Raw genomic sequence first — 25,529 nt, forward strand, 5'->3', positions numbered from 1 at the left:
CACTGCCCGGCACCTCATCAATAAAGGAACAGATGGATGGGCAGGCAGGCAACGCTCCGAGTTTCACAGAAGTTGGGAGGCGTCAACAGCTCCTTCTAGCACCACAGTGGCGGGTGGGGAGGAGGGGCGGGGACTCTGGGCCAGGACCGCCCCCCCCCTTCACGGTCAGCCACACCAGATTTTCCCAGAGCGTGCGACAGTAGGACCCCCAGACGACAGGGTGTTCCCGCGCCACCCCTGGGGCCCTGATTGGAGCTGTTTAGACGGTCCCGCAGCGGGGCACAGACGGGGCGCCCCCGCAACACCCTTGGGGGACTTGAGAGGGTGCTCCCGTAGCGAGGGACAAAAGGGGCGCCCCCGCGACACGCTTGGGGGCCTGAAGGGGGCTGCCCAGGTGCTCCCGCAGCGGTGGACAGAAAGGGCGCCCCCACGACACTCTTGGGGGCCTGGACAGGTTCGCCCAGACGCTCCTGCAGGAGGGGTTGGCGCCCAAGCCCCCCGGCGAAGGGTACCAGCAGAGCAGCCCCAAACGCGTTCGATCCCTCTGCCACAGACCCCTCCGCCAGGCAAAGGAGTCCCCCGGCTCTCTCCCTTTTCCGCCGCAGAACGACCTTTGCACCCCCCCCCCAATAGTGTTCCTTCACCTCAGAGACGTCTCCCCGCCTCCCAGATCCACCGCTGAGGGACACCCCCCTTTTCCAGGCAGTTCCACCGTCTCCCGCAAAATGTCTGCTCGGCCCCCGACTGTGTCCCTCCGCCCCCGGGCAGTTTCTCCGCGCCCCCCTCATTCCTGAAGTCCCTCAGCGGCGAGTCGCTACGCTGCGCGCTCTCGCGAGAGTCCACCACGCAGCCCTCTCCCCCAGCCCCTCGCCCGCGAGGTAGCCTCCCCGGACCCCGCGGCGCGCGGTTGCGGGCGGCGCATGCGTGGCCGCGGCTCCCAGCGCCCCCCGCGCAGTCCGCGGGCGGAGCGGAGCAGGCCGTGAGCGCCGGGCCGACAGCCGCCCCCCGCGAAGCTTCGCTGGGTCCCCGCGGCTTCTCTCCCCTCAGGGGCTGAACCACCTGGCGGCCTTTCCTCGGCGTGCGGAGGTTTCCTGAGGACGGCCGGGACCGATTTGGGCCCGGAAGAGCCCGGCGCTGGCGTCGAACGCCGCCGGCCTCACCGGCTCCCGCAGCGGCCTGGGAGCGCCGCGGGGCTGAGCCTCGAACCCCCATCCCCGGGCCGGGCGGGGCCTGCACATCCGGCCCCACCCACCCGGGGTCTCGCCTCCGCAGAGCCCAGCCCCCTCCCGGCCCGGGCGGCCGCCCCCGCCCACCCTTGCTTCAGTTCCCCAGATTTTCTCCCAATCCCCTGCCCTGGGTCTTGGACACTGCACTAAAGAGATGCACCCCGGAAAACCCCATCTTCTTTGGAGGAGAGGCCGGGTTTGGGACCTTAGGGTACACATTCACCATTTCAAGCGCCTAGGATAGATTTGATTAATGAGCCTGGGGTACCCTGTTCCTGCTGACACTGCCGTTTTTCACGTCCCTACCCTCCCACACTTCCAAAATCATTAAGCAGGGAGCGTTCCGAGGATTGGGTTATTTGCGTCTACTTTGAGCTAGACGTGAGGTTGACCCCGGGGTTAGAGCATGGATGCATCCCTGGACCCTCAGATGGACGCACCCCTGGAGGTTGAGGGATGCTTAATAATGAAGGTAGAAAAGGACCCCGAGTGGGCATCGGAGCCCACTCTGGAAGGATCGGAGAGCTCTGAGTCTGAGACCTTTCGCAAATGCTTCAGGCAATTCTGTTACGAGGATGTGACTGGACCCCATGAAGCTTTCAGTAAACTCTGGGAACTTTGCTGCCGGTGGCTGAAGCCCGAAATGCGTTCCAAGGAGCAGATCCTTGAGCTGCTGGTGATTGAACAGTTTCTCACCATTTTGCCCGAGAAGATTCAGGCGTGGGCTCAGAAACAGTGTCCGGAAAGTGGAGAGGAGGCGGTGGCCCTGGTAATACATTTGGAGAAAGAGACTGGAAGACTAAGACAGCAGGTGAGAGAGGATTTTCCAAATTGTTTTTAGAACGAAGGGGATGGCTAAGGCAGGGGGGCCGGGGTGCCCTGCAGATAGGGCTTATTATGCAGGGATAAATGGTACTGAGAGACTTCTAAAGCGAATCAATTTGAAAGAGGACCAGAATTTCATATTAAACAGAAAAAAAAAAAAAAAACCCTTGGTAAAATATTATTTTGCAAAGGAAGCTAAACATTATACATCTAAGTGTTTGTATAAATCTCTGGCATTATCGTTCCCAAAAAAAAATTATATAAGGGAACACCACGTTATGCTTTGCAGGGTTGGACTTTGGTAGTTTGATCCTAAAGAGGGCTATTTTTGCAACAACAACAACAACCAAAGAAAGAAAGAGAAAAAAATGAAAGGAAAAAAGAAAGGACGGACTTCATCAGTTATCCCAGGGCTCTCTCTAGTCCTTTAATATTTCAATGTGTGTTTTCCAAAGTGCCCTCAATGCCACCATCCTTGTCACTCTTGTCTAGCTTAACTGCCAGATCTTTGTTTGTCGGTGGCATTTCATGGTCTTCTAGTCATTTTCAAGAGCCTTTTCATTAACCTCATGAAATCCTGCAAGATTTGCAAGACTTGCAGTTTCACCTTGCACGGGATTTGCATTGTATAAAAAGACCTGCCTATCAGGCTGCTGTGTTGGTCAGGCATAGACCCTACATGTGGAAATTAATTTTCTGTTTTCAGTTCACTAGTGAATTTATTTCTGTTCTGATAGCTTTCGCTTCTCTGTGAACCTAATAGATGTGAGAACTCTATATCTATGCTAATAACAAGGAGGCTCTATATTTTACTCCTGCTAGACTTCCCCCCCTGTATACTAATAAAGAGCACTCTCCTGCTCCCTTTCGCCTAGACTCCTGGACAGTACTGTTCACCCAATGCCCTTGGAGGCTCCATTGTGAACGGAGTGAAGTTTTCGTTCCTTCTCACATCGTCTTTCCTTCTTTGATGTCTTCCTGGGGGAAATTTGGTCCTCTTTGGGCCTTGCTTTCCTCCCTCTTTCCATTATGCCATTGGTTTTATTTCCCAGGTTCGCAGTCCTGTGCACGCAGAGAAGCAGATACCACTGGGAGCAGCATGGGAGGTAACGGACTTTCAGCCAGAGCAGGTGGAGACCCAACCCAGACTGGTGTCTCTGGAGGAAGCTGGAGGCCTCCGCTCAGGACGGGAGGAGCCGCCGAACTGGAAGAGAGAGCATCGGCCCTTACCCAAGAATGGTGAGAAGGACTCAGAGCATGCCCAGAGCAGAGACCATGGCAGATTTATTTTCTAGCCATAACACTGTGACTGGTTCAGACTAGGATCCCCTCAGTACATATTTGAGAATAAATTAAATATTTGGGGAGCAACACTTCATCAGCTTCAGGAGTTGGGAACACATGCAGCATAAGTAAAAGCCCTCATAGGGATGGACTCTGGGAAAACTTGGCTTTCCCAGACTGGCCTCGAGGTCTTGCAGTGTAACTTAAGAATCTCCTTTCTGTAATCAGCTTGTGTTTTTCAGTCCTGCTGTGTGCATATGTGTATATGTTCTTGGCTGGCTATAAACAACTTTCAAAACTGTTTGGAAAGGGAAACAAGATATTTACTTTTTAAAAATTCCAGGGGCACTTGGGTGGCTCAGTCGGTTAAGCAAGCGTCTGACTTCAGCTCAGGTCATGATATCACAGTCCGTGGGTTCAAGCCCCGCATTGGGCTCTGCTCTGACAGCTCGGAGCCTGGAGCCTACTTCGGATTCTGTGTCTCCCTCTCTCTCTGCCTCTCCCCTGCTCACATTCTGTCTCTCTTGCTCTCAAAAATAAATAAACATAATTTTTTTTTTAATTACAAGTGAGGCATCCCACAAGTGGCATATGAGAGAGGTAAACAGTAAGATTTCATAGACCAGGGAACACAGGTTTCATAGCCACCCTGGGCATTAATAAGTCAAGTAGAAGGAAATTAAACACCCTGTCTTTCCCCGTCCACTGTAATCTCACCATCCCTGTAGTCTGGTATCAGGCCGAAAGAGAGGAATGGAAAGATCACTGAACCTACAGTAGGAGGCTTGGGTTTATATCTTCTTGTCTCTGCACCTGTCTCCATCTGTCCTCGGGCAAGCAATACGGAAGGGCACATTAATGCATAGAGGTGAAGCGATTAGGCTTTAGAGGAAGACAACCCGACTCAAAACCTAGCTCTGCCATTCTTTATCTGTGTGGCCTTGGTCAGGTTACTAAGCTTCTCAAACTTTCCATTCTGTCATTTGTAAAAGGAAAATAATAAGGTGGTTAGTGTAGGTTAAACGAGGCAACGTAAACAGACCAGTACACAGTGGTGCTCAGTAAATGTCAGTTTCCTTTCTCCCGTAACAGCGCAATTATCTTTAAACTTCAAATCTGTCTGGCTTACACAGTCCCTCACCAAGTGGCAAGATTCACTACTGTGCACCCAACCTCCTTACCTTTCCTGAAATTCACATTGTGATAGAATTCATTGCAAATATTAATATTTTCTGAATTTCAAAGTTCACATGGATTACGTGTTCTGAGTTACTACTGTAGCTGATAAACTACAGTAAATTTATGGTGTTTCTGGGTTTTGACAGCTCAGGGTGATAATTCGCAAAGTGGAAAAGTGTGTTCTGGGTTCTGTCGAGGTGCTTACGGGGACAGTGACACTGTGGTCGTGCTACTCCCCCTGCTCGGGTGCACACTGCCTCTGTAATAGCTCGCTGCAGGGGCACCTGGGTGGCTCAGTTAGTCAGGAGTCAGACTCTTGGTTTCCACTCAGGTCATGATCTCACGGTTCGTGAGTTTGAGCCCTGCATCAGGCTCTGCGTTGACAGTGCAGAGCCTGCTTGGGGGTCTCTGTCTCCCTCTCTCTCTGCCCCTCCGCTGCTCAGTCTCTCTCTAAATAAATAAGTAAACTTAAAAAAAAAATTTTTTTTAATAGCTCGCTGCAAGACAAACTCCGAACAATATCTTTGCTTTTCCCCCTTTTTTGGTAAAAGTGAAGATCCTTTTTTGGATTTCTTCCGGTTAACAAAAATAGGTACTGATGTGTGTCTTTTGTAAAAGTAAAGTGGCATGACATGAACTTTTGAAAAGCAAGGGATACCTGTACTGTGTTTCCAAAGAAGTGGTTCAGTTTGCTTCTTTAGAAAGTGGTGGAACAAGATTTTGAGTTCTCAACCACAGTAAAATCCATTCCGGAAGTTTTCCCTACGTAGTGAGTTGCAGAGTAGAAGTTAGACCACAGACTTTTGAGGGAGTGTATTGTGTGTTTGCCTGTCCAGGACTGTTATCTATGTGTGCTAACTTGTTTAGCATATTGAAACATTGAATGACTTATACTAGAGATTGCGAACTGGTAACTCACATGCCAGGTCAGACTTCTTTTGTTTCACCTGCAATGTGTTTTTGGTTTGGAGTTTTATGCATTTGTTTGCTTTTAGTTCTAAGGTTTAAGATTTTTTTTTTTAATTTTTTTTTTAACGTTTATTTATTTTTGAGACAGAGACAGAGCATGAACAGGGGAGGGGCAGAGAGAGAGGGAGACACAGAATCGGAAACAGGCTCCAGGCTCTGAGCTGTCAGCACAGAGCCCAACATGGGGCTCGAACTCACGGACCGTGAGATCATGACCTGAGCCGAAGTCGGACGCTTAACCAACCAAGCCACCCAGGTGCCCCTAAGATTTTTTAAAAATATTTATTTACTTTTGAGAGACAGAGAGAGTACGCATGCACCCATGTGTGCAAGCCAGGGAGGGAGAGAGAGGGAGAGGGAGACAGAGGATCCGAAGCAGGGCTCAGACTCACAAACCATGAGATCGTGACCTGAGCTGAAGTTGGACGCTTAACCAATTGAGCCTCCCAGGTTTAAGGTTTTTGAGATTTCATAGAAAAGTCCAGATTTCTGGCTTCTCCTGAAAAATATTAGAAGTTCTGACTATCACAGTGAAGCATCAACTGGGACTGGGCATTGGCCACACCTTTTCAGTGGTGTACGTGCTCTCCAGGTCCCCCATTCCTTACCTGGCCCCTTTCATAATCTACTTTGCCTGCTAACTCCCTGAAAGCGTTCGCATCTGTGAGCCCTGCTTTAGGGTACCCTGGTTTCGGGCATTTGTTCTGAACTCACTGATGAAATGATCAATTTCTATTTACTGGGTTTTTTTTTATTTTATATATGTGTGCGTGTGTGTATACATACATATATATATATACGTATACGTGTGTATATATATGTGTGTGTGTGTGTATATATACGTATATATATGTATGTATACACACACACACGTTCATTTCTTAAAAGGAGAAGCTGCACGAATTGAAGGGCCAGAGCCCAGAACCCTAATTGTTTCTCTCTCTTCTTACAGCTCGGCCTTCTCCCTGGCTTCCTGTTCCTGCTACTGAATGGAACAACATAGGTCAGGAAGGAACAACCACACCATTACCTGTTGTGTCTCAGGTAAATTGTAGATCTTCTCTCTGCGTTCCTAGAGTATCCAGTCACAAGGACTTCCGTGCCTTCACTGCCCTCAAACTTCTACACCCCCTCAAAGAGACTCCCCTCCCCACCCCCTACCCCCTGCCCCTTTTGCAGAGAAGACCGGACCCAGCCTTCTGAGTAATGAGACTCCTTGCTGGATCATCTGTCTTATGATCCTTTATAACATCTGCTTCATCTGGCACATCATACACACTTGGTTCCCTGATTTTAATTCTCCCTTAACGCCCTCCCTTCTGTGTTTCCTCCACGACCATTCACCCTTTAAAGACCCACGTGGTTATCTCGGTAGTCATTGCTGTTGTTGTTACAGGGGCCGGTGAAAGATGTCCGCGTGGCGAGAGGCTTTTCCTACAAAAAGAGCGTACATCAGATTCCCGTTCACAGAGACCTGTACCGGGATATTAGGAAAGAGAGTGCTGGGAATATGGTCTCCCTGGGTAAGGATTCTTTCCCTTTGCACATAAAAGATTTGGGGATTTTTTATATCTTTATTTCTACCAATAATACAATAATTAAAATGTCAACACTTAAAGGACCTCCATGCTGTCTAATCATTTCTGTGGCCTGGTTTACCAGACCTAGTCCTCTCTTGTCCATGCTGTCTTAACTCAGTCATTCATTCCTCCCTTCCAGTTTAGAATATATGCATATTCTTCTAACTTAGGGGTGAAGACATTGGCAAGGGGCTATATAGGACTGTCATATTTGTATTACTTAAATATAAGCTTACAGATACCACTAGACTAATAGTACCATAAAGTCACAAGGTCTTTGTAAGATTTGTTTTTGTTTAACTGTAGCAACCCAACACTTTGCACATAGCTGGACACACGGGTGGGTACCCAGCAAATATTTGTTGGATGGATGGAAATCTTACAGAGGAAAGGAAAAAAGTAATTTCAGTACAATTCAACACAATACAATTTCAATACCTTGATAGTGCATTGTGAGTTATTTGAATAGCACGAATTTACAGGCACAAGTAACCACTGAAGTGTCCCTTTACAAGCAGACTTCTGAAGGATTATGTCACCTGCATTAGTAGTGGGGACAAGTACAGTTCATTTATATGTAAGCTGAAAGTCGAAGACTGCTTGTTAATAAAATTACAGGCCCGAAATGTGCACTGATCCACACTAGACACGTTATAGATATGTGTTAATAGGGTACCGGCTATTTAAATTTGTACAATTAATTAAAATTAAATAAAGTTAAAAGTTTTAGTTCCTCAGGGGCAGTAGTCGCGGTTAGGATATTTGATAGCCATGTTGGAAAGCACAATTAGAGGTCACTGCTGTCATCACAGAAAGTTCTGTTGGACACACTACCTGTAGACACTTAAGTATAGAGACTATAAAATGGACTATATCAAACCGAATAAAAAAGATAACACCAACAGTTGTTTATAATCAGAACGCAACTAAGTCCTCTGAGAATGACCAACATAGGTTGCCACACCCTGGTGGCAAAGCAGTCTTCCCGTAGCAGCAGGCACCCAGCGTCCTGCCAGGGCTTCACGCAGGCCTTTCTTGGCGTGACCTTGGAGCGTGCATCCAAGCCTTGGAGGGTGCCGTGTGAGAGCCCTGAGTAAAGTGCCACTGGCGGGCTGGGGGTCATCCTCTGAGAATTCAGATTTAGCCAGCTGATCCTTGAACAAGATAGTTTGAACTCCATGGGTCCACTTCTATGGGGATTTTTTTTCGATAAATACAGTCCAGTATCTATCCAAAGTACTCACAGTTAACTTAGTTAATGTATTTTCCCTTCCTTAAGATTTTCTTAATAACCTTTTCTTTTCTCTGACTTACTTCATTATGGGAATACAGTATGTAATCTATATAACATACAGAATACATATTAATAGGCTATTTATGATATCGGTAAGGCTTCCAGTCAACACTAAGCTATTAGTAGTTAAGTTTTGGGGGAGTCAGAAGTTATACACAAATTTTTTTACTATGGGGCGTTGGTTCCCCCAGCCCCCACTTTGTTCAGGGTCAGTGGTGATTACATGTGGAAAGGCCCAGGCCCGGAGACAGCTTCCCGAATCTTTTATCATAGACTGTAAACGGATGACTCATAGGCCGAATCTAGCCTATACACACATTTTGGCCTTGCACAGAGTTTTAATTTAAAATTAGTTTGTAAATCTGGATTTCCTGTGTATCTTGAAAAATCAAATGTCAGGCACCACGGGCCCACCTTCTCACATAGCAACAATCCGCCAGAGCTGAATCAAGGAGCTGGTGCTGAACTGCCACATTTCTCCCTCAGTTGCATTCCTGCCTGGTCCTTACTGTGGATATTTGAGCTTTCGTTATTCCTACACTTCCTATATCAAGTAAAAATAAAGAACTCCATTCCCAGGGTTCTTTCAGAAAGGATTTGCTGTGATGCTCCTTCCCTTGAGAATTCCGTGGAGTTTCTGTGTGTATTACCTAGAGGAAGAAAAGTGAATTTTGTTACGATACCTATTGGGCATCGGATACTTCACAGGCGATCATCTATTTAATATTCCCAGCACTTCTGTGAATAGAGGCCATCATTCCCTAGGAAGCTGAAGCTCAGAGATTGAGAAAGTTCCCCTGGCCCAAGAGTAAAGCAGGTGATGGAGCCAGGGTTCACGTTTAAGACCCATTACCCGATGATCTCCATAGTGCTGTAATGCAACAGATTGTCGGTATGCTTCCCTGGCCTTCTGTCTCTTCCTATTAACCTTGTCAGATGTATCCACAAATTCTTGCCTTCTCGCCTGTCCTAGCCCCAGTGTGTGTGTGTGTGTGTGTGTGTGTGTGTGTGTGTGCGCACGCGCGCGCAGGCGTGCATGCGTGCACGTGCGGGTTGGGGTGGGGGTATGTGGTGGGCAGATATGAACACGCTTTGTTTTATAAGTAACAAATACTGGTTAGGAGCAGACACTGAAACTAATACAACGTTAGACACTGAGACGAAATCAAAGGTAATAAACTGTATGTTTCTTAACCTTAAAGACTTTCCCTTAAGAACTAGCTGGGGAAAGAGGTGGTGCCTACGTGAGAAATAAAATGATAATGTCAGTTACTAGATGGTTGTGACAAAGAGAGGGGTCAGAATAACTATATACTGCACCATAAGTAGGAGGAATATCTGTACTGCACACTGTCATGGTTGAGGAAGTTTCTAAAAGAGAAGGGGGTTGGACAAGACCTTTCAAGGATAGGCGTGAACAGGTGTCCCGGACATCGCGCTATGGCAGCAGATCAGGCTGTGCGGCTACGGCCTCCGTGTTCAGCATGGAATGTATTTCTGTCCCTGTAGGAAGTGCCGTGTCCGTGTCTAACAAGATTGCCCGGTTGGAGCAAAGAAAGGAGCCATGGACCCCAGGTGTACACTCTTCTAACAAAAGGAGTATTCTCCGAAGCAACTACATCAAGGAAAAGCCGGTTCATGCGACTCAGATCCCCGCGCGCAGTGCGGGGCGAGTGTGGGGCGAGCAGCAGCACTGGGGGTTGGAAGACGAGAAAATAGCAGGCGTGCACTGGAGCTATGAGGAGACGAAGACGTTCCTCGCGATTCTCAAGGAGTCTCGCTTTTATGAAACGCTGCAGGCTTGTCCCCGGAACAGCCAGGTGTACGGGGCCGTGGCCGAGTGGCTGCGCGAGTGCGGCTTCCTCCGGACGCCGGAGCAGTGCCGGACCAAGTTCAAAAGTCTCCAGAAGAGCTACCGGAAGGTGAGAAACGGCCACGTGCTGGAACCCTGTGCCTTCTTTGAGGACATGGACGCCCTGTTGAACCCCGCAGCCCATGCTTCAGCCGCTGATAAGCCAAAGGAGATTATCTCTCTCCCCAGACTGAAGAGAGTTGATGTCAATGCTAAAGAACAGACCAGTTTGTTGGAGGAGGAGGAAGCCGCAGAGGCATCCGATGGTGACGAGAGGGGTGTTGCGTTCATCCGGAAGTCTGAGATTCGTGGCACCCCTGTCTTGTTCCAGAACCTGAGCGGTAAGGACTGTGCTCTTTGCTTTGGGTGTGAAAATGGATGATACGGGTTTGTGGTAGCAGGAGTAGACCAGAGGCAGCCAAACCTGGGGAGCGCTGGCCTGCGCCTCTTGCCCCCCATTGCTGAAAGTACTCTGCGGGGGGGGGGGGGGGGGGGAGGGGAGGTTGTTGCTGCAAAGGGCCGTTCTCGGGCTAGAGCACAGCATGGATTTGCGTATTTGGAGCCTGTGGGAGGAAGATAGGTGGAGTCCAAAGACTGTGAGGAATCCAGCATCTGAGCCTCGTATAAAGCAGCTAGCAGAATTGCAGTATAATAAGTCAAAGATACGGTGTTGCACTGTCTAGGATAAGTAGCATAAGAATGTATAACCGAAAAAACGTGAAAAGTGAAATTGTAGAAAAAGGCAGGAAAGGAAAGAAAAAGGAACACGAAGTAGACGAGTCAAATGGAAAACACAGGAAAATGGTAAATATAAATCCAAATACGTCATTCGTTACAAACGTAAAAGACTAAGATGATCAGTTGTCTAAAAAGGCAATTAAATATAGCCTACAAGGGATACATGTGAAGACCAGAGGCCTTGAAATTAAAAGGTAGAAAAAGATACACCACATACCATGTAAACGGAGGCTGGCGTTGAAATCTGGGGACTGGGAACATGCAGAACTAAAGTGGCAGTTAGTGACTGTGTGACAGTAAGCACATCATGTAAGAACTTGGAGCTTCAGTTTTCTCATCAGTAAACTGCAACTGAGGATTCCAGGGTTGTTAGTGTGAAATGAGATAATAGATAAAAAAAATCGATGACGGCATTCCGCAAATGTTAACTGCGGGGAGGCGTTGCCCGGTGTCACTGTTACCAGGAAAGTTTCTCCACTCCGCCTGACGAAAAGATGGTGAATTCTTAGGGTGGAAAGATGAATCCAGGAAGGAGAGCGGGGGGGTGTCCTCATGACCGCATCTGTTCAAGGGAGACAGCTCAGGAAAAGACGGGAAGATACATCGTACACATAGAGGTGCTCAGCAATCTGGAAATCCATAGACACCAGGGCGGGCCCAGACTCGGGAAAGCAGTGCCCGCCCTGGAGGAGGCCACCTGGTGAGACTGAGGACAGAAGTGACTTCATCTTACAAAACGCACAGAAAGCAGTTTAAATTTTTTTTTTTTCAACGTTTTATTTATTTTTGGGACAGAGAGAGACAGAGCATGAACGGGGGAGGGGCAGAGAGAGAGGGAGACACAGAATCAGAAACAGGCTCCAGGCTCTGAGCCATCAGCCCAGAGCCCGACGCGGGGCTCGAACTCACGGACCGCGAGATCGTGACCTGGCTGAAGTCGGACGCTTAACCGACTGCGCCACCCAGGCGCCCCAGAAAGCAGTTTAACAAACTGTATTCAGACACGTCCTGAAAAGGTTTACTCTGCTGTAACAGCACAGTGTCTGCCTATCTTGCAGATCATTTCCTCTCTCCAAGTAGAGGACTCAGGGACATCAAAGACTACTCTGGACACGGTTGTACTCTTCAAGGATGGCTGGCTAAAAACGTGTCCTGATCTGTTATTCTTAGCCATTTAGAGAAGATAGCTGTATCCTCAGTTGACCGCCATAGCCATGGCAGATTTGGGGGACTGCGTTCTTCCTCTGCCAAGGAAATTTTGAGATCAGTTTATCAACTTCAATTTCGAAATCCCATTGGGATTTAGACCTTACAGATTCATTTGGGAATTGATGTCTGTACAGTTTGAGTCTTCCTATCCAGAAAACGGAGTGTCTTTCCATTTTTTATAGTTCATTTATGTCTTTCAGTAAATTACCGATTTTTTCTTTTATATAGACCCTCTTCTTTATTTTGCACATCTTATTCCCAGGTTTATCATAGTTCCTATTGCCACAGTGAATGGGATTTGCTTTCCTTTACTCCTTATATTTAGAGGCTATAGACTCTTTTTCTTACATCTTTGAACTTTATCCTTCCCTGGCAGGTGTGCACTGGGGCTACGAGGAAACCAAGACTTTTCTTGATATCCTGCGGGAGACTCGGTTCTACGAAGCCCTCCAAGCCTGTCATCGGAAGAGCAAGCTGTACGGGGCCGTGGCTGAACAACTCCGGGAGTGCGGCTTCCTCCGGACGCCAGAGCAGTGCCGGACCAAGTTCAAAAGCCTCCAGAAGAGCTACCGCAAAGTGAAAAACGGTCACGTGCTGGAGTCCTGTGCGTTCTACAAGGAGATGGACGCGCTGATCAACTCTCGGGCCGCTGCCCCTTCCGCCGACACTCCAGAGGAAGTCCCATCACCCTCAGGGCAAGAGAGAGAGGAGGTTGAGATGGAGTCCCAGGAACCCACAGGTTGGGAACCTGAGGAGACCTCACAGGAGGCAACGGGAGAAGATTCTGGCAGCGAGAGAACGAGTGAGGAGGAAATCGTACACGAGTCGGAATTCCAGGGGCCCCCGGGTCTACTGCAAAGCCCGAGCGGTAAGGACCATCAGGGGAAAGTGGGATTTACTGAGAAATCAGTAGCTCTGGCATTTTGCTTGTGAGTATTTATTCATTCCACAAATATTTGAGTGCCCTGTGTTACATGAGGAACAGGGGATATAGCAGCGAATAAAACACAGTCTCTTTTCTCACGGCGCTTCTATTCAGGGAAGGAGCTTACATTCTAGGGATTCAGTCTGTGGGATCTCAGCCTCAGTGTTGGTCTGTACGGGCCCATGTTTCATCTCTTCTGAAAATCCTGTGCGGAAGAAGAACTTGGAATTACACATGACATATGTGGAGAAAAAACTCAGAGCAAGTAGGCTGAAAACACAGACATCTCAGTTCTCTGTGATGTGCGTGAGGAAGAGTCTAGGCAGCGACAAAACGAGAGAGAGACTCTGTTCTGGTTCTCAGCCCCGCAGCCCCACCTGCGTGTTTCCCTGCTGACTGCTGGTACCCTCGTGGGCGTCTACCTCTGCAGCGGCCCAGACCTAAAATTTTCAAAACTAAGTCACCGTCTTTCTTCCCACACCTTGGGTCTTTCCTGTGTCCTCTCACATCCAGCCTGAACACATTAGAGACGTTTCTGATGCTTTCTCCCTCATATACATCGAAGCAGATAACACTTTTTTGTCAACGGTTCTGGAACTTCTGTCCCCTCTTTAGTCAGCACAGCCACTGCCCTGGTTCAGCCTTTTTCTGTCTGTGGCCTAGACTTTTGTAAAAGTCTCCAAACCAGGTTCCCCCATCAGTCTTGTGTTAAGTTCCACAGCCCTCCTCAGTCTGAGCTCCTCTTTCTGCGCTTACCTGTTACCATCTTCCTTCCAGCACTCTGTGCTTATTCAAAACAAACGCTAGAGAAGGAACATACATGTGTTTTCTGCTAGTATTTACGTGGGAAATTGTAGTTTGAAGGCTGAAATCAGTAAGCGCTACATTACCCCGGTTTTGATTACTGGAAGCAAAGTCCTTTGGTGCCATCCCTTATGAATCTCATTTTTTAAATCGAGCTACAGACCTGTCCATGAATTGTCAGATTCTGTCAGAGCCAACCGTGAGGCTATGACTTCCTCCAAACCCCGGGACGATGTTGGACCCAATGAGGTTGCTTCAGAAGAACTGCAAAATGAAAGAAGATGATGGCATGGTTAGGGCTTTCCCTTAATGGACCAACTGATGGGTGCCCTCCTCTCCCCAACCCATGCCACAGCCACCAAACTTGGGAGGGAGGGATATCTGCAGTTTCAACTCTGTGCTTGAAAGGAGAGGGGTGCGTGCAAGGAGAGGGGTGTGTGCAGGGAGAGGCGTGTTGAAACTGGCAAGTAGAAACAAGGCAGCACAGCAAAGTGCTGAGGAACAAGGGTTTGGGGGTAAGACAAACCTGGATGGAATAATATGATGTCTGGAATTTGATTCAAAATAATCTGGGTAGGGGCACGAGGGTGGCTCAATCAGCTGAGTGTCCGACTCTTGATTTCAGCTCAGGTCATGGTCCCAGGGTTGTGGGATTGAGCCCTGCGTTGGGCTCTGCACTGACAGCACAGAGCCTGCTTGGGATTCTCTCTCCCTCTGCCCTTCTTCCCTGCTCGTGCATGCACATGCTCTCCCTCTCTTTCCCTCCCTCTCTTTAAAAAAAATAAAGTAAATAATAATAATGATAATGATAATAATAATAATAATAATAATAATGATATTAATAATAATGGGTAGAGGGAGCAGGAAGCAGGTGGGAATGGAGGTGAAATTAGATTGACCAGAAGTAGGTCATTGTCAAAGCCAGGTGAGTGGTTTGTGGAGGTTCATGTTACATACCGTAGTCTCTACTTTGCTACATGTTTGAATTTTCCATAATAAAAAGTTAATACAGAACCACATAGTTAATAAGTGACCAGGATGCAATCTGAACCAGGGCTGTGTGATTCCAAAGCCTGTGTCTTTCCACCACCTCACTCTGTCTGTCGAGCAGACTTCCTGGAAAGCTGGCATCCAGGATGCACCTTGCAGTGTGTATGGGGCGTGGGTGAAAGCGTGAGGGAAGGTAATTCCAGTTTGGGGAAGGGGATGGGGAGAATTAAGATTTGAGCCCGTGTGGCCCGTGTGCGAGACAGCCAGAGAAAAGCAGTGACAAAGACCATTTGGGGAGGAGAAAGAAACGTGATCAGATATCGATGAACTTGGAGGCCCATTGAGGAACCTGGGCACTGGACTCTGCTCTGAACACTAGTGCCACACGGGGTGTGTGAGCGCAGATGTGAAATTTTGAAAGTAGGGTGGGAGGGAGTGGAACTTGGGGAGAAAGCTGAGCTGGTCCCGTGTGACTCAGGACATGGATCGGGAATAACAGTTTGCTTTGGAAAACATTTCTGGAAGCCTCCTTTGTATGAGGTGTTGCTGGCTGTGGGGGGAACAGAGTGCAAATAAGGCATAATGAATCAGAGAAGGGTAACAGGACTTAAGAGGCCAGAGGACAATACAGGGATCCTAACAAAGCCTCGTAGGCTGTGTTGTTTGTGTTAATATGGGACCGCTCGGAAATCTTTCTCGTCTTTCGTTTCTTTCTTCCTTTCCAGATTTTGAAATTGCACGTAGTATCAAGGAGGATGCAACACAGGTAATCTACAAGGACATGGAACAGCATCGGGCACTGATAGAAAAGTCTAAGAGGGTTGTTTCCCAGAACGCTGATCCAGGTAAATACCGGAAAAGGGAATGCATCTCAGGAAGACAGTGGGAAAGCCTTCAAGCGGTCAGGCAGGGAAAGCTGATGTCTCAGCCTCGAGATTTAGGGAGAGCCGCAGCGCATCCGAGGCCTTTGGTGGGGAGGAGGCCCTACCGGCTTCTCAAATACGGAGACGGCTTGGGGAGGAATGCTCGTCTGATGTGCCGGGTCACCCACCAGAAGGAAAACCCTTACCAGTGCGGTGTCTGCGGGAAGTGCTTCGGCAGGAGCAGGAGCCTAATCAGACACCAAAGAATCCACACGGGAGAAAAGCCGTTCAAGTGTCTTGACTGTGGGAAAAGCTTTAACGACTCCTCCAACTTTGGTGCCCACCAGAGAATCCACACGGGGGAGAAGCCCTACAGGTGCGGAGAGTGTGGAAAGCGCTTCAGTCAGAGCTCCAGCCTCATCATCCACCAGAGGACGCACACGGGAGAGAAGCCTTATCAGTGCGGGGAGTGCGGGAAGAGCTTCACCAACAGCTCGCATTTCAGCGCCCACCGCAGGGTGCACACTGGCGAGAACCCCTACAAATGCGTGGACTGCGAAAAAAGCTTCAATAACTGTACGAGGTTTCGCGAGCACCGGAGGATACACACCGGAGAGAAGCCCTACGGCTGTGCCCAGTGTGGCAAACGTTTCAGTAAGAGCTCTGTCCTCGCCAAGCATCGGGAGGTTCATTCCAGAGAGAAGCTTCTGCCACACCCACCGCCCGCCTGTGCCCTGGAGAGCCCGCCTAAGGGAAAGACTGATGACTTCAGGAAAACGTTTTGACGTTGACGTCTCCTCCTCCTAACGTGCCCCTTTAGTCGTTTCACCCGATCTCATCCTCGGAAGCGATCTTTTCTTAGCTCGGGAGGGTGATTCCCGAGGCCAGCTTGACAATATAAATAAACCAAGGGCCTGCCTCGCGTCCTCACCTCTGCCTCTGACTTGACCTATCCGTTCCTCTCCTTCTGTGCGTCTCAACGTCTCCCTTGGCCAAGTGGGGAGGACGTCTGTCAGGGTTCAGAACGGCGGCCCCTTCGGCATGTCAAGGCCTCTGCTGCGGGACTGCCGAGTCCAGCAACATTCAAGGTCCCTCCTCGCTGTGAAAGTTGTTTTCGAGCAGACCCGACCTGCCGAAGGTTTCCCATTGTCCACTGCGTGGGATCCTGGATGCAACTTGATCCCAGATTTCTTTTGGGGGTAGAACTTTCAGGAGTCTGATCAGGATGACATCGCATGCATCTTGGTTTTGAAGGCAGTCGTTAAGGAGATTGAGCCCCCTTCAGAAGTCTGTTGCAATTGTGCCCTTTTGGTGGCCGGTTGACCCACAGAGCGACGGTAGAGGTTCTGCCACTGAAACCACGTTACTGCCCCCTCACCCTCCGTGGAGACGAGAAGCAACCCACCACCCACCAGGCTGACCTTTTCTGCACCTGAAGACTGAACCCCTCTGCCCCCGGCTGCGGTTTCTCCAGCCTCTACGTAATTATCCGGTTCCTTTTACCGTTTCTCGTAAGTCCCACACTTACCTCTTAGTTGTTCCGGGTGCTCTTATCTGACTCTCCTGAACTACCGGGCCCTCTCCAGATTGAACAGGATGCATGCCTGTGGTGTGTGGCATTAACATAAAGTAGAATCTTCATTCAGACATGTTCTGCCCTCCATCTGCTCTGGGTCTTACCTAGAACGCGACTGGCATGTTGGCACATTTTATGCCTCCCAACCCACGGCTTAGTATGACATTACATAATAATAGTTTTCTAAAACTTTAAGAAGTTAGGGAGGAAGTGAGGTAGAAACTGGAAACATTCTCTAACAGCAGTCAGACCCCTTGGGCCTGCTGTAGATCAGATCCCCACCTCATTCAGAGCACCACCTCCAGGCTGTTTGTTAAATACACCCTCCGTCTCTGAGGCTTCTAGTCTCTGTTCCTAGGGTCGTCAACCTAACTGTAGAGCCCGGAGTAATTTATATACTCTATAGTTACTGAGTGAAAAGTGGAAAGATGTGCAGAAACCTCCAATCCAGAACACTGTTGTTTTCCTCGTTTACCTGTTGGTCTGAGAAATCTCTTCAATAACCCCCTCACACTAGCCCAACGGGTATTGAAGGAAAAGTCAAAATGGGGAGGTGGGGGTGGGAAGGGAGGTAATTAATTCATTCCTGGAAGTTACAGGTGAAACCAGGGAACCTGGTCATCCAAGGCTGGTTCCTCCAGGATGAGAGCAGTGACATTTATACTCTTAGTACACAGGCAACCTGGGGCGGCTTTGGCTTAGGGAAGGGAAGTCCCGACTTTAGTGGAAGGACAGCCAGAGTCAGGGCTGTGTAGAGATTATACTTTTTATCTTACCTCCTCTCCCGTGTCAGGTATCCTCTTACTTGGAGACATCTGGAGATCATGTTTTTCCTTTGAGGACGTTTGAATCTTTCCAAGCCTGTTCAGCAGAATACCAAGGAGGGTGGGCGGTGTAGAAAGACGTCGAGTTCGTGGTGCCAGAATAGGGTGTGGCCTGCCGGAAGGCAGGTGACTCAGGTATGCATTGATAGATGTTTCTGATTTACATTGGTTGGAGATGTTACGATTGTTCACACCTCAGTAGGTTGACTTCCTGCGTGTGGTCCGAGTTATAGACTTTTAATGGTGAGTGCAGTGTCTTGTCGGTAGTGTGCCTAGCACAGTAAGACGCGTGCGTGCCCGTGGGCGTGTGCTGATAGTGTGTAGATGCTCTGGAATCCCAGCGCTAGAGAAGATGCACATTGATAGGAATCACCACTTAGCGATGTGTACACAGGACTGATAACTATATTGAAGCATGATTCAGGAAAGTAGATGATTTATTCATACGTATTTATTAAGTACTGCTATGTGTAAGGCCGTCTCCCAGGCACAGTGAGGGGATGCGAAAGTGGAAGAAGACACGGTGCCCATGCTCCAGGAACCTGCAGTCTGACAGAGGAAGTGTCGCGGCAAAAGGTCATTAGTGCCGGTTACCTTCGTGTCACTTGCCGAAGGTCAGTGACTCTACTGTGAGAAAATCACTTTCACCTGCAAAAGAGTTTTTCCGAATTGCCCCAAATTGTGTCTGTACCTGCGCCTCTCAGACATGCGCGATGGCGGGAAGGGTGCAGGATTCATTCCATCTCGAGCGGAACACGCCGGTCCTGTGGAAGTCTCGTACGCCTGGGGTCGCGCAGAGGTGGAACCGGGGTTCCCCTACCCTTATTCCTGATGGTAAATGGGCTGTTTGGACATGGGTTAAACTGACTTCCTGAACTCTGTCTCTGTTCTGAGGAAATAGAAGGTCCTACCCACCATCTTAGGCCAAGACATCTTGCATTCTGTCTTTTTCCAACTGGAGCATGAAAGTCAAAATGAGTAGTGATGTGTCTTTTATATCACATTACATTGCCTTTATGAAGATCCATAGGAAAAGGTTTTTTTCTGGGTCTCGGTACCAGGGAAAGCTCTGATCCTAAGCAGAAAAAAAAAAAAATTACAAACACTGTGATTTTTATAACTTCTTCCTTTTCTCTCTCTGTTCCGGCTGCTGGAAAGCTCAACAAAACATACAGGCCACCTCAGCCAATTACCTAAAACCCGTATTTGTTTGACCCTACTGTGTTTCTTTAAAAATTATGCCCAGTCCTATTTTTTTAGAGTAGTTCGAATTAGTAGACATTTTATTCTCTGACATCTTATCCAAGGCACTTTGGAGACTGGCTTGTATTCCCTGCCTACACTTGCTTTGTTATCCCCACAAATACCTCCAGTTCCTACCGGTGACTTTATTACCCGTATGCCCTAATTTATTCATAAACCTTCTTTGAAGAAGGAAACTTCACACATACGCTTAAGCCCCTCAGGGCCACCTGCCCCAGGCGACTGAGCATTAGACCAGAAACCAAAAGGGACACGTTTTAGTCTTGTCGCTATCACTGAGTGTCATGTGACACATCTCTGCCTCTCTGGCCCGTGTTCCTTATCTGGAGACACGTTGAACTTGATCTGCAAGACTGCTCTGGCTCTAATGTTTAGTGAGATGACGGGGCACAGTGTAGATGAGGAAGAGGTCATAAGGCCAGGTGCCCAGCCTGGCCCACCACGGCGTGCGACGTGCAGGCCACACGGAACCGCTGCGTGCTTTGGGAAGAGGGGTGCCGGGAGCCCGCGCGGTGCGGAGAAAGGCCAGGTCACTCGTGTCCACCAGCAGGCAGCCCCCGCGGCTCCCCCCCTCGGTAGCCAGTGGCAGGTGGCTGCGGTGACGGAAGCGGTGTGGGAGGTCTGGCGGCCGGGCCGGGCCAGACTGGGCTGTGACGAGTGGGGGCAGTCCCCAAAGCAAGGAGTGCCGGCCGCCCGTGCAGCTGTTCGCTCGGCCGCCGAGGGCGTTCCACCTGTCAGCGTGCGTCTCTTCGTTGTTCTGTATCCGCGTTCGCTTAGCTGTCTTCTTGAAAACTTGTCTGTGAAATAAATGTCTAAAATAAATGACTCCCGTTGGTTTTTGCCATCATTTGAAGGAGGCGTTCTATTAAGGGAAAAGAGAACCTACAGAGGTAACAAAAGCAGGTCCGAGTGGCTGTGTCAAGAGAGTTTCCGAGTGACTGCAGCTCCCTGCTCTCCCTGCCCTGAGGGGCCGGGGGGCTTGCGAGGCCACCGCTGTTCACTGTCACGGTCAGAGAAGTCCCAAGGAATGGCTCTGGTTCTAGGGTGGAGTTCGCCCTGGAGGCCCCCACGCACGGCCTCTCCTGGCGGCCTGAACAAGTATGGACGATCTCCCCAAAGACACAGGGCGGCTTTAGATTTACCGTTTTCCCTGGAAGAGTTCCAGAGGCCTCCGTCTGCCCTTCTTGCAGCCACAATTTCAACTCCACGGTCATAGAGTCAGTGTAGACACTTTGCCACGGGGCGAGGACGTGTTTCTAACTAAAGTCGCAGGCACTGCGAGAAGAGTCCCGGGGTTCGGGAGCCATCCACCTGAATGTGAGGTGGACCGCGTGTGCCTCTCCCCGGGCTCTATAAGCCTCTGCCCTGTGCTGGACCGCCGGTGCCCGGTGTCCTCGCGAATTACAACTGCCGAGTCAGTGTCTAAACATCCCTGGAAATTTCCCGTGTTTTCCTTGAGTAAATGGGCACAACCCTTTGGGAGGAAGTGAAGACGAACGCGTCATCCTCTGGCCTCCGTTCCCTCACAGACATTGAGGTCTGTGAACAGACCCAGGTCTGGGAATGACACGAGAGACTTTAGAGCTCTAAGGGGAAAAACGATTCTGTAAGGGCTACAAATCTGCAATTTCTAGACACGGTTAAATCAACTAGACCTGAAGGGAGGTGAATGAACGTTTTTGTGTTTAAGGACTAAAAGGAACATAGCTGGGGGCCGGGGAGTGGGAGGAACGGGCTTCCAGCGATGGAGTGAGTACGTCACGGGATGAAGGGCCAGGGAACGTTGTCAGTGTAACAGCGTTGTATGGTGACAGGTGGCAGTGTGAATACGCTTGTGAGCACAGCATAAGGACGGAGTTGCCCAATCACTGTCGTATACTTGAAACTAATATAACACGTGTCAACTATACTTCAATTAAAAAAAAAAAAAAAGGTCTACAGCTAGTCACACACACACACACACACACACACACACACACACACCGCCCAAACTTCATGATGAGTCCAAGGACACGAAGGGAAACCGTGGCTTTGGGTTGCACGAGAGGTGGATACCGAAACCCACCTGGACATGGTGGCACTTAAGAACGGAGGAAGGGGGACAAGATCCGAAAGCCCGCAGCCTTAAGGCATAAGGTGCTTGGATACCTGAGCACAGGGCCCGCGGGTCATGCTGGCGTGTTTGACATGGAAGGTGTGGAAGTGGCAGTAAGGGGTCCCTCTTCCAAGAAGCTACCCTGACCCGGACAAGCGCGACTGGGCACGCACCACGTCCGAGGACCAGCCCCAACAGCAGCACCACGTGGCAGACAGACACGGGCAGCACCGCAGGCACGGAGACAGACGCTTGGCAGGAGGGTAGGAGACCGGCATTCTGCTCTTTGGGGCTGCCGCAACTCCCAGGGTTCTTGGACAGGCTGATGACGGAGAGTTGCAGAAGAGACTCTTAAACAGAACAAACTGAGGGCTGCTGGAGGGGAGGCGGGATGGACATAAAGGAGGGCACTTGCTGGGATGAGTGCTGGGTGTTACATGTAAGTGATGAATCACCGGGTTCTGCTCCTGAAACCATTATTACACTATATGTTACCTAACTTGGATTTAAATACATAAGTTAAAAAAAAAAAAAAAAAAAAAAGAAGGACACCTGGGTGGATCACTTGGTTAAGCATCCGATTTCGGCTCAGGTCATGATCTCACAGTTCGTGGGTTCAAGCCCTGCGTCAGGCTCTGTGCTGACAGCTCAGAGCCTGGAGCCTGCTTCCGATTCTGTGTCTCCCTCTCTCTCTGCCCCTCCCCTGTTCATGCTCTGTCTCTCTCTGTCCCAAAAATAAAACATTTAAAAAAAATTTTTTTTTAAAGAAAGAACACTAGACTGTGTGTCCCAAATCCTGGATTCTATTGAGCTCTGCCATTAGATCGCTCTGTGATTTAGTCAAATTATTCAGCTGCGCCGGGTTTTGGGGTCAGGCAGCCGTGAGTGGTTCCCAACTTCTTCCCCTTTGAGAGGCCCAAAGAAGGTAGGTGAAAAAATAGACATGTGCGAAGGTCATTTAGAAGCTCCTTTCTAGACCTCCGCCCCTCACCATGACTCTGGCACCTGCAAAGTCAGAGCCTTTGATTACATCACACCACGTACCACGAGCTGACACGTCTTCCGTTTCGCCTGTACTGGGCATCGTGCGAACGCTCTACAAACGGCAGGTGATACTCCCATGCATTCTGTGGCCCTGCCTCCGCTGCCTCCGCTGTACAGAAAAAGCAGCGGAGAGACGTGAAGTTGCCTTTCTCAAGCTTACGCAGCAAAGACGTGAACAGTCTTAAGATTTAAGCTCGGATCTTGCTCAGAATCCAAACTCGTGGCCACTGCATTTTACCGTCATGGAGTTTCCAGCTCTGACATCCCCCGTTTCCAGTTCCTCCTTGTTCTGAGAAGACAAGAGGTGGGGTGGGGATGATCTGGGTCAAATTTGGATTCTACTCTGGAGGGTCTGAATGACTTTTGAGAGTCATTGGGATCATCCTGCCTGTGCCATTCTTGTATTTATTTTTTATTTTTATTTATTTGTTTACTTATTTATTTTTGCCTTTGGAGAGGTGATTTATTGCAGTAGATTCCCAGAACATTAGAACTTGGAAAGGACTTGCAGAACTTAATATTACTGTCCTCGTTTAAGAATAAAAAAAGAAAAAATTGACAAAATTTAAGAAATTTTCCTTGGTCACAGGTCTAGAAAGTGGAAAAACTAGGTCCTAAATTTAGGGTCTTTTGATCGTAATATAATTTTTTTAAGTTTATTTATTTTGAGAGAGACAGCACGCGAGAGGGGGAGAGGGGCAGAGAGGGAGAGAGAGAGAACCCCAAGCAGGCTCCGTGCTGCCAGCACAGAGCCCTGTGTGGGGCTCCAACTCACAAAGCTCCTGCCTTGAGCTGAAACCAAGAGTCACGCTCAACCAACAGAGCCACACAGGCTCTCCATAATTTTTTATTATACTACACTAGTTATAATATGTTTAAATTTTTTTAAATGTATTTATTTTTGAGAGAGAGAGCACAAGTGGGGGAGAGGCAGAGAGAGAGGGAGACACAGGATCCAAAGCAGGCTCCAGGCTCTGAGCTGTCTGTCACCAGAGCCCGACACGAGGCCCGAACTCACAAACCGTGAGATCATGACCTGAGCCGCAGTCGGATGTGTGACTGAGCCACCCAGGTGCCCCAGCTGTGCAGAAGCTTTTTATCTTGATGAGGTCCCAATAGTTCATTTTTGCTTTTGTTTCCCATGCCTCCAGAGACGTGTTGAGTAAGAAGTTGCTGTGGCCAAGATCAAAAAGGTTTTTGCCTGCTTTCTCCTCTAGGATTTTGATGGCTTCCTGTCTTACATTTAGGTCTTTCATCCATGTTGAGTTTATTTTTGTGTCTGGTGAAAGAAAGCGGTCCAGGTTCATTCTGCGTGTCACCGTCGAGTTTTCCCAGCCCCGCTTGCTGAAGAGACTGTCTTTATTCCATTGGCTGTTCTTTCCTGCTTTGTCAAAGATGAGTTGGCCATCTGTTCGTGGGTCCATCTCTGGGTTCTCTATTCTGTGCCATTGATCTGAGTGGCTGTTCTTGTGCCATAGCCTGTGCCATACTTGCCACCAAATAATGTGGCGATACAAAGATGAATTAGCAACAACCTTCCTCTTGAGAGCTTATGGTCCAGAAATTGTCATGAGAGACCAGGACTCGAAGTCCAGTTGCAAGTAAGCAGTGAGAAGGTACAGCGTGTGTCTTCCTGCCCCCCTCCTAATGGGGACTAACCGGCAAATAGGAGATGAGACAGGAGACGTATTGTCCCTCATTCAGAAACGTCCAAGTGTGATGGCAAAGATCATGAACCCTACAAACATTCCTGATCTCAGATTTTGGCTCGACCGACGGACTGTGGGACTCTGGGTGACACCATCGCTTGGAAGCCGCATCTGTCCCCCTGGAAGATGAGAAGGGGTGAGGGCACCTGCCTGTGTTACTTTCCTGGGGCTGCTGTACAAATTACCCCAAACTGCGTGGCTTAAGACAACAGAAACTTATTCTCCCACAGTTCTGAGGCCACAAGTCTGAAATCAGGGTGTCAGCAGCACCAGGCTCCCCAAGGCTGTGAGGGAGAAACCTTCGTTGCCTCTTGCAGCTCCCGGGACTCCTGGTACTGGCGTGTGACGCAGTAACTCCAGTCTCTGCCCCCATCCTTCTTCTGCGTGCCTTCTTCTCTGTCCTTTTCTGTCTCTTCTAAGGACACTCCCATCGGACTTAGGGCCCCCCCAACCCAGCCTGATCTCACCTTGATTGATCCCTACCTTAATTACACTGCAAAGACCTCACTTCCACATATGGTCACCCTCTGAGGTTCCAGGTGGACATGAGCGTGGGGGGACGCTATTCAACCCACTGTGCTGTACCTCATAGGGTTGTGGGGAGCAAATGAGATAAGGCATAGAAAGCATTATGCACAGTGCCAAGCATGGACTAAATGATCAGTGTTAGTTACACACGTGTTCATGCCTATGCACGCATGTGTATACGTATGTGTGTATGTACACGTATATGTTTGTATGTACGCATGTATGTGTATGTATATATAACTATTTTGTTATTTACTAGATTTACCAAAGGTTTCTTTCTTTCTTTATTTAAATTTTTTTGAATGTTTGTTTACTTATTTTGAGAGAGAGAGAGCACAAGCAGGGGAGGGGCAGAGAGAGAAGGAGAGAACCTCAAGCAGGCTCCGAGCTGTCAGCACCGAGCCCCACACAGGACTTGATCTCACGAACCGTGAGATCATGACCTGAGCTGAAACCAGGAGTCAGATACTTAACCAACTGAGCCACCCAAGCATCCTGCAAAGGTTTACTTCATCACGTAAACAAATGAAACAGTAACTTTTCACACTTGTCACTCTTTGAAAATGTTCTCATTTGCTTGTTACTGGTTTTATATTATTGCCTGTTTTTTTTTTCCTTTTTTTTTTTTTCTAGGGTTGTTGTTGTTGTCGTTGTTGTTGTTGCCATTCTCCTTGTCTCCCAAAACTGCTCTGGACGTTTGGGTATGTGGTGTGCCCATTTTCTCCCCAGGCAGCCTCAAAGCATATCGGTGA

General features: G+C 48.9%; 1 protein-coding gene and 1 long non-coding RNA gene across 3 annotated transcripts in view; one reads left to right on the plus strand and one right to left on the minus strand.

The window, feature by feature from the left end:
• Positions 1-730, minus strand: part of LOC147573051 (uncharacterized) — a 133,815-nt gene extending 133,085 nt beyond the window's left edge. For both annotated transcript variants that reach the window (XR_015245626.1, XR_015245628.1), the window contains exon 1: positions 645-730. This is a non-coding gene — a long non-coding RNA (uncharacterized LOC147573051). The remainder of the gene's footprint in view (positions 1-644) is intronic.
• Positions 731-951: 221 nt separating this feature from the next.
• ZKSCAN2 (zinc finger with KRAB and SCAN domains 2) lies at positions 952-20,226 on the plus strand. Its single transcript, XM_086692657.1, has 7 exons — positions 952-2,037; positions 3,092-3,290; positions 6,436-6,527; positions 6,880-7,006; positions 9,867-10,550; positions 12,533-13,024; positions 15,601-20,226. The coding sequence occupies exons 1-7, from the start codon at positions 1,633-1,635 to the stop codon at positions 16,521-16,523; spliced, it is 2,922 nt and encodes a 973-aa protein (XP_086548783.1). The 5' UTR covers positions 952-1,632; the 3' UTR covers positions 16,524-20,226.
• Positions 20,227-25,529: the final 5,303 nt, after the last annotated feature.

This window comes from Puma concolor, chromosome E3, assembly GCF_028749965.1.
Source record: "Puma concolor isolate L17-30 chromosome E3, mPumCon1.1.hap2, whole genome shotgun sequence".
Taxonomy (NCBI): Eukaryota; Metazoa; Chordata; class Mammalia; order Carnivora; family Felidae; genus Puma; species Puma concolor.

Excerpts from the sequence above, each read along its gene's own strand:
- ZKSCAN2 (XM_086692657.1), top strand. The coding sequence starts at position 1,633 with ATGGATGCATCCCTGGACCCTCAGATGGACGCACCCCTGGAGGTTGAG. Across the intron at positions 3,291-6,435 it reads TCGGCCCTTACCCAAGAATG|CTCGGCCTTCTCCCTGGCTT; the intron begins GTGAGAAGGACT and ends CTCTTCTTACAG. Across the intron at positions 13,025-15,600 it reads TCTACTGCAAAGCCCGAGCG|ATTTTGAAATTGCACGTAGT; the intron begins GTAAGGACCATC and ends CTTCCTTTCCAG.